The following is an 8,206-nucleotide window of genomic DNA, read 5'->3' on the forward strand; positions in this document are numbered from 1 at the left end:
AAAAACAGTTACCATTGACTGTGTTTATAATTTTTTTAAAAAAGTAATTTTAATCTTATGGAACAAAAACGGTCACCAGCTGCCAAGCATTTCAGCCCCAGGACCATGTTCCAGCTGAAAGGTGAGCATATGGTGACTTCATGGCAAGAAAGATTATAAAACCAGACTCTTTCATCTAACCGGCCACCTAGTGAGTTATAAGTTAATATGCAGAATTACCTGCACTTTCCAACGTCTCTTACCATCCCCAGAGACAATGGAACAGATGTTCATTCTGTCATATGGCCAATGAGAAACTAATATTTAAAACTCCTCCACTCACCAAAGTCTTACTTGCCCTTCAGGGCCAAGCATGGGCTCAGCTTCCCCAGAAAACTTCCAGTGCTTTCTAAGACTGGTTCAGGGTCCCTCCCTGGCTCCCTCAGTACTCATCTTTGTTTTCACTCTCATGAAGGCAGGGGTCCTGCCTCTCTTGTTCCTTTGTAGGTTTTTAGTGTCTGGCAAGATGTTTTACACATAGTGGGCATCCAAGGCATATGTTTTAAAATTAATCTGGATTTCTAGTTGGTTTTCAGTTTTTATTGGGAAAACCTATCAAAGCTCTAAGCAATCAATAATTGAAAACATGAGTAAAGGCACTTTGAAAATTGTGTAGTTCTATTGAGGCGTGGTATGATGATGATGCTGTGGTTTTGAGGGGGGTTAATGCCATCTCCTGCTCTTTCCCCAGCATCATTAGGTAATCATTAATTTCATCCTTTGCAGAGCTACTCACTAAAGATGAGGGAGTTGGAAAACACACCAGTCACAACTGTCACACGTTCAGAAAGTGTGTTACCACACTAATGACCAGAATGTGAATTTTGGTGTTTTTATGACCTTTTCAACTATATTGAAATCAATATCTGAGGAGCAAGGACAGGGCTAGGTATTTATTGCACATGAGATAGAGCCTAGTTAACTAAGCCCTGAAGAGACTGGGGGGCTGAGGGGCAAAGGGGCTCAGGTTGGTAAGCTGGTGTAACTCTGTATGAATTTGGATGCTTTTTGAGTCTTATAACAGCATATGAGTTCCAGGGGGGTGGGAGGGCAGTGATTTTTGTTTGATGCATCCCCGATACAACAAATATTTGATGAATAAATAAAAGTAGAGCCCTAAGACTAACGCTAACACAGATTAAGATTTCACAAACACAGACTTTATGACCCTTGTTTTTCCTGGTTATTCCCACTCAGAGTTACTTGTGGGATTAGCTGGTGATAAACTGGACTGAAGCAGTGAAGCTAGTTTCTCAGAGTCAGGGTTTCCTGTTTATAAGGTTGCCTGGCAGGCATTCACAAGCCATGCTGGGTGCCACATCTTCCCTCTCTGAGACTGGTGGATTTCAACTGACCTGGGTGTCTCCTTGGGCCTCTTTTGTTGGCAGACGCAAAGGTGAGCTCATGAGCCATAACCCCTTGAAAAGACGTTTTGGAAACAAACAGGCTCTGAGTCATACCTGTCTGTCCCCCTACCGAGACAGTAGAATGTCATGCAGATTAGTTCTGCCCAGGAAAAAGGAATTGAAAACCTCTCACAGTGTAAAACAGCACAGTTCAAGTTGGAGAAGGACTTCCCAGAAATTCAGAGAGAAGGCAGGCTTAGTTCTCCACATGCGTAGGTAAGCCGTGAGAAAAGTCCTTGCAGACGGATAGAAAAAGATGGAAAGATGTGGATGAGCGGATTATTGGGGCAGCGCATCAGGCTCAGCCCTTCCCAGAATGGCGCCATTGCTTGTTCTAAATCCATAATCTCACACATCTGTGCTGTTGTACATTTAATGTTGACTGTTACTTCAACAAGGTATCGTTAATCACCTACTTTGTTCCTGGAACAAACTGAAGGGAGCCATAAAGCATAAAACACACTCCTGACTTACTTCCGCGATCGCCGGCGTTCCGGAGCCCAGACGCAGCGGCACCTTCTGTTCGGTCAGCGGCGTGAGGGTCTCGCCGCAGCGTGTAGTCCACGCCGCTCGGCCCGTTGTGAGCCCGTGTGCTCGCCGGGCCGGCCGGCCGGCGCAGCTCCAATCCGTATCCCCCGGCTGATCCGGGGGGTCCGGGCACCGCCTCGACGGCGGCGCCGCCGGGCGCGCGGAATGGACCGCAGCCCGCACCCCGAGCGGACGACGTCATGAGGCACCTGCCGTACTTCTGCCGCGGCCAAGTGGTGCGGGGCTTCGGTCGCGGCTCCAAGCAGCCGGGCATCCCTACAGCTAAGTTTCCTGAACAAGTAGTAGATAATATTCCAGCTGATGTATCTACTGGCATTTATTATGGTTGGGCCAGTGTTGGAAGTGGAGACGTCCGTAAGACGGTGGTGAGCATAGGATGGAACCCATACTACAAGAATACAAAAAAGTCCAGGGAAACTCATATCATGCATACTTTCAAAGAGGACTTCTATGGGGAAATTCTTAATGTGGCCATTGTTGACTACCTCAGACCAGAAAAGAACTTTGATTCTTTAGAGTCACTTATTTCAGCAATTCAAGGTGATATTGAGGAAGTCAAAAACGACTAGAGTTACCAAAACATTTGAAACTCAAAGAAGACAATTTCTTCCCGGTTCCTAAAAGCAAAATAATGAATGGCCACTGATGGAAAAGCATCTTATTTATTCATTCACTATTCTCTAATATTTTACTGCTCGTAACTCTACAGTCTCATCTTGGTTATATTTTAAAAATCAAACATTCTCCTACAGCTGTGAATTAGTTTAAACAGTTTAATGTAGCTACCATATTATGTTCCAACTGTTCCATTAAACCCATCATGTTACAGTACTAAAAAGGTTCATTTTAAAAATCAAGATTCTATTTTATATAATATGTTGATTAAAATGTACCACTAGAAAGGTCTTAAGTGTTTTATAATGGAAATGAAATATATATAAATATGGGTAACAGGCAAATCATTAGTTTGAGATGAGAACTATAATTCTCATGGTAAAATTCTAGCATACATGTACCTGCATAGCATGCGTTGCTAATCAGCAGGCTTATAAAACTATATTAAGCAGAAGTTTGACAGTTTATTACAAACCTAAGGGGAAAAATCCAGACTTCGTGTTTTTGATATTTTGTGCATTTATATATTATTATAGACATGAAGACTTGCGAAATTTCATTTTCATTAGTCCTTTCCTTTAAGGGCTCAAATCACTGTACTGTGTTCCATTTTCGTTACAGCTGCCTCCGTTTTAATTGGTCTACACTCTGTGCCTTTTTTTTTTTTTTTTGTCTTTCTTTTAAAACAGTAAAATGAGTGTTTTTCGAATCTCTAGGTCTCATTTTTGTGTTGTATAACACTTCTCTCTTTTTAAGAATAGTTATTCTTCAACATTTTTCTTAACCTTTGCTTCCTGTAAACAATTGTCAGTGTCAGTTTTTCCATTTAGAATATCCTACAACTCTACATTTACAAAATGTAGAGTTTCATCTGCGTCTGTATGTGCCATCCCATCCCTTCACTATATAAACAGTGATTAAATGCATATCTCTCTTTTTTGTAGATTTCACAACCATTTTTATTAATTAATTACTTTGAGAATCATAATTTATTTAGCCATTAAGGGATTGGGTCCTGTCCCATTCTCAGAATCTTTTCACTTTTTTGGTGTGTGAATTTTATTTTATTTCATTTATTTTTTTATACAGCAAGTTCTTATTAGTTATCTATTTTATACATATTAGTGTATATATGGCAGTCCCAAACTCCCAGTTCATCCCACCACCACCCCCCACCCCACCACTTTCCCCCCTTCGTGTCCTTATGTTTGTTTTCTACATCTGTGTCTCTGTTTCTACCCTGTGAACCGGTTCATCTGTATCATTTTTCTAACTTCCACATATATGTGTTAATATACGGTATTTGTTTTTCTCTTTCTGACTTACTTCACTCTGTATGACAGTCTCTAGATCCATCCATGTCTCCACAAATGACCCAATTTCGTTCCTTTTTATGTCTGAGTAATATTCCATTGTATGTATGTACCACATCTTCTTTATCCATTCGTCTGTTGATAGGCATTTAGGTTGCTTCCATGACCTGGTTGTTGTAAATAGTGCTGCAATGAACATTGGGGTGCCTGTGTCTTTTTTTTGTTTTGTTTTTGTTTGTTTGTTTTTAACATCTTTATTGGAGTATAATTGCTTTACAATGGTGTGTTAGTTTCTGCTTTATAACAAAGTGAATCAGTTATACATATACATATGTTCCAATATCTCTTCCCTCTTGTGTCTCCCTCCCTCCCACCCTCCCTATCCGACCCCTCTAAGTGGTCACAAACCACCTAGCTGATCTTCCTGTGCTATGCGGCTGCTTCCCACTAGCTATCTATTTTACGTTTGGTAGTGTATATATGTCCATGCCACTCTCTCACTTTGTCACACCTTACCCTTCCCCCTCCCCATATTCTCAAGTCCATGCTCCAGTAGGTCTGTGTCTTTATTCCCGTCTTACCCCTAGGTACTTCATAACCTTTTTTTTTTCTTAGATTCTATATATATGTGTCAGCATACAGTATTTGTTTTTCTCTTTCTGACTTACTTCACTCTGTATGACAGACTCTAGATCCATCCACCTCACTACAAATAACTCAATTTTGTTTCTTTTTATGGCTGAGTAATATTCCATTGTATATATGTGCCACATCTTCTATATCCATTCATCTGTTGATGGACACTTAGGTTGCTTCCATGTCCTGGCTATTGTAAGTAGAGCTGCAATGAATATTTTGGTACATGACTCTTTTTGAATTATGGTTTTCTCAGGGTATATGCCCAGTAGTGGGATTGTTGAGTCATATGGTAGTTCTATTTTTAGTTTTTTAAGGAACCTCTATACTGTTCTGCATAGTGGCTGTATCAATTTACATTCCCACCAACAGTGCAAGTGGGTTCCCTTTTCTCCACACCCTCTCCAGCATTTGTTGTTTGTAGATTTTCTGATGATGCCCATTCTAACTGGTGTGAGATGATACCTCATTGTAGTTTTGATTTGAATTTCTCTAATAATTAGCGATGTTGAGCAGTTTTTCATGTGCTTCTTGGCCATGTGTAAGTCTTCTTTGGAGAAATGTCTATTTAGGTCTTCTGCCCATTTATGCATTGGGTTGTTTGTTTTTTTAATATTGAGCTGCATGAGCTGTTTATATATTTTGGAGATTAACCCTTTGACTGTTAATGCATTTGCAAATATTTTCTCCCATTCTGAGGGTTGTCTTTTCATCTTGTTTGTAGTTTCCTTTGCTTTGCAAAAGTTTGAAGTTTCATTAGGTCCCATTTATTTATTTTTGGTTTTATTTCCATTACTCTAGGAGGTGGGTCAAAAAAGATCTTGCTGTGATTTATGACAAAGAGTGTTCTTCCTATGTTTTCCTCTAAGAGTTTTATAGTGTCTGGTCTTACATTTAGGTCTCTAATCCATTTTGAGTTTATTTTTGTGTATGGTGTTAGGGAGTGTTCTAATTTCATTCTTTTACATGTAGCTGTCCTGTTCTCCCAGCGCCACTTATTGAAGAGACTGCTTTTGCCTCCTTTGTCATAGATTAGTTGACAAGAGGTGTGTGGGTTTATCGCTGGGCTTTCTATCCTGTTCCAGTGATCTATATTTCTGTTTTTGTGCCAGTACCATATTGTCTTGATTACTGTAGCTTTGTACTATAATCTAAAGTCAGGGAGTCTGATTCTTCCAGCTCCGTTCTTTTCCCTCAAGACAGCTATTGCTGTTCGGGGTCTTTTGTGTCTCCATACAGATTTTAAGATTTTTTTTGTTCTAGTTCTGTAAAAAATGCCACTGGCAATTAGATAGGGATTGCATTGAATCTGTAGGTTGCTTTGGGTAGTAGAGTCATTTTCACAATATTGATTCTTCCAATCCAAGAACATGGTATATCTCTCCATCTGTTTGTGTCATCTTTGATTTCTTTCATCAGTGTCTTATACTTTTCTGAGTACAGGTTGTTCACCTCCTTAGCTAGGTTTATTCCTAGGTATTTTATTCTTTTAGTTGCAATGGTGAATGGGACTCTTTCCTTAATTTCTCTTTCTGATATTTTGTTGTTAGTGTACAGGAATGCAAGAGATTTCTGTGCATTACTTTTGTTTCCTGCTACTTTACCAAATTCATTGATTAGCTCTAGCAGTTTTCTGGGGCATCTTTAGGTTTCTCTATGTATAGTATCATATCATCGTAAAACAGTGACAGTTTTACTTCTTCTTTTCCCATTTGCATTCCTTTTACTTCTTTTTCTTCTCTAATTGCTGTGGCTAGGGCTTCCAAAACTGTGTTGAATTATAGTGGTGAGAGTGGACATCCTTGTCTAGCTCCTGATCTTAGGGGAAATGCTTTCAGTTTTTCACCATTGAGAATGATGTTTGCTGTGGGTTTGTCATATATGGCCTTTATTATGTTGAGGTAGGTTCCCCCATGCCCATTTTCTGGAGAGTTTTTATGATAATTGGGTGTTGAATTTTGTCAAAAGCTTTTTCTGCATCTATTGAGATGATCATATGGTTTTTATTCTTCAATTTGTTAATATGGTGTATCACACTGATTGATTTGCATATATTGAAGAATCCTTGCATCCCTGGGATAAATCCCACTTGATCATGGTGTATGATCCTTGTAATGTGTTGTTGGATTCTGTTTGCTAGTATTTTGCTGAGGATTTTTGCATCTATATTCATCAGTGATATTGGTCTGTAATTTTCTCTTTTTGTAGTTTCTTTGTCTGGTTTTGTTATTACAGTGATGGTGGTCTCATAGAATGAGTGAGTTTGGGAGTGTTCCTTCCTCTGCAATTTTTTGGAAGAGGTTGCGAAGGATGGGTGTTAGCTCTTCTCTAAATGTTTGATAGAATTCACCTGTGAAGCCACCTGGTCCTGGACTTTTGTTTGTTGGAAGATTTTAAATCAAAGTTTCAATTTCATGACTTGTGATTGGTCAGTTCATATTTGCTGTTTCTTCCTGGTTCAGTCTTGGAAGGTTATACCTTTCTAAGAATTTGTCCATTTCTTCCAGGTTGTCCATTTTTTTGGCATAGAGCTGCTTGTAGTAGTCTCTTAGGATGCTTTGTATTTCTGTGGTGTCTGTTATAACTTCTCCTTTTTCATTACTAATTTTATTGATTTGAGTCCACTCCCTCTTTTTATTGATGATTCTGGATAATGGTTTATCAATTTTGTTTATCTTCTCAAAGAACCAGCTTTTAGTTTTATTGATCTTTGTTACTGTTTTCTTTGTTTGTATTTCATTTATTTCTCCTCTGATCTTTGATTTCTTTCCTTCTACTAACTTGCTAACTTTGGGTTTTGTTTGTTCTTCTTTCTCTAGTTCCTTTAGGTGTAGGGTTAGATTGTTTACTTGAGATTTTTCTTGTTTCTTGAGGTAGGCTTGTATAGCTATAAACTTCCCTCTTAGAACTGCTTTTGCTGCATCCCATAGGTTTGGGATCATTGTGTTTTCATTGTGATTTGTCTCTAGGTATTTTTATATTTCCTCTTTGATTTCTTCAGTGATCTCTTGGTTATTTAGTAACATATTGTTTAGCCTCCATGTTTGTGTTTGTGTTTTTTATGTTTTTTTCCCTGTAATTCATTTCTAATCTCATAACATTGTGGTCAGAAAAGATGCTTGATATGATTTCAATTTTCTTAAATTTACTGAGGCTTGATTTGTGACCCACGATGTGATCTATTCTGGAGAATGTTCCACGCGCACTTGAGAAGAAAGTGTAATCTGCTGGTGTTGGATAGAATGTCCTATAAATATCAATTATTTCTATCTGGTCTATTGTGTCATTTAAAGCTTCTCTTTCCTTATTTATTTTCATTTTGGATGATCTGTCCATTGGTGTAAGTGGTAAAGTCCCCCACTTTTATTGTGTTACTGTCGATTTCCTCTTTTATAGCTGTTAGCAGTTGCCTTATGTACTGAGGTGCTTCTATGTTGGATGCATATATATTTATAATTGTTATATCTTCATCTTGAATTTATCCCTTGATCATTATGTAGTGTGCTTCCTTGTCTCTTGTAACATTCCTTATTTTAAAGTCTATTTTATCTGATATGAGTATAGCTACTCCAGCTTTCTTTTGATTTTCCATTTGCATGGAACATCTTTTTCCATCCCCTCACTTTCATTCTGTATGTGTCCCTGGGT

General features: G+C 38.7%; 1 protein-coding gene across 1 annotated transcript; it reads left to right on the plus strand.

The window, feature by feature from the left end:
* Positions 1–2,173: 2,173 nt before the first annotated feature.
* LOC132483315 (riboflavin kinase-like) lies at positions 2,174–2,563 on the plus strand. Its single transcript, XM_060088594.1, has one exon. It carries the CDS (start codon positions 2,174–2,176, stop codon positions 2,561–2,563), a length of 390 nt encoding a protein of 129 aa, XP_059944577.1.
* The last annotated feature ends 5,643 nt before the right edge of the window (positions 2,564–8,206 follow it).

This window comes from Mesoplodon densirostris, chromosome 2 (assembly GCF_025265405.1).
Source record: "Mesoplodon densirostris isolate mMesDen1 chromosome 2, mMesDen1 primary haplotype, whole genome shotgun sequence".
Taxonomy (NCBI): domain Eukaryota; kingdom Metazoa; phylum Chordata; class Mammalia; order Artiodactyla; family Ziphiidae; genus Mesoplodon; species Mesoplodon densirostris.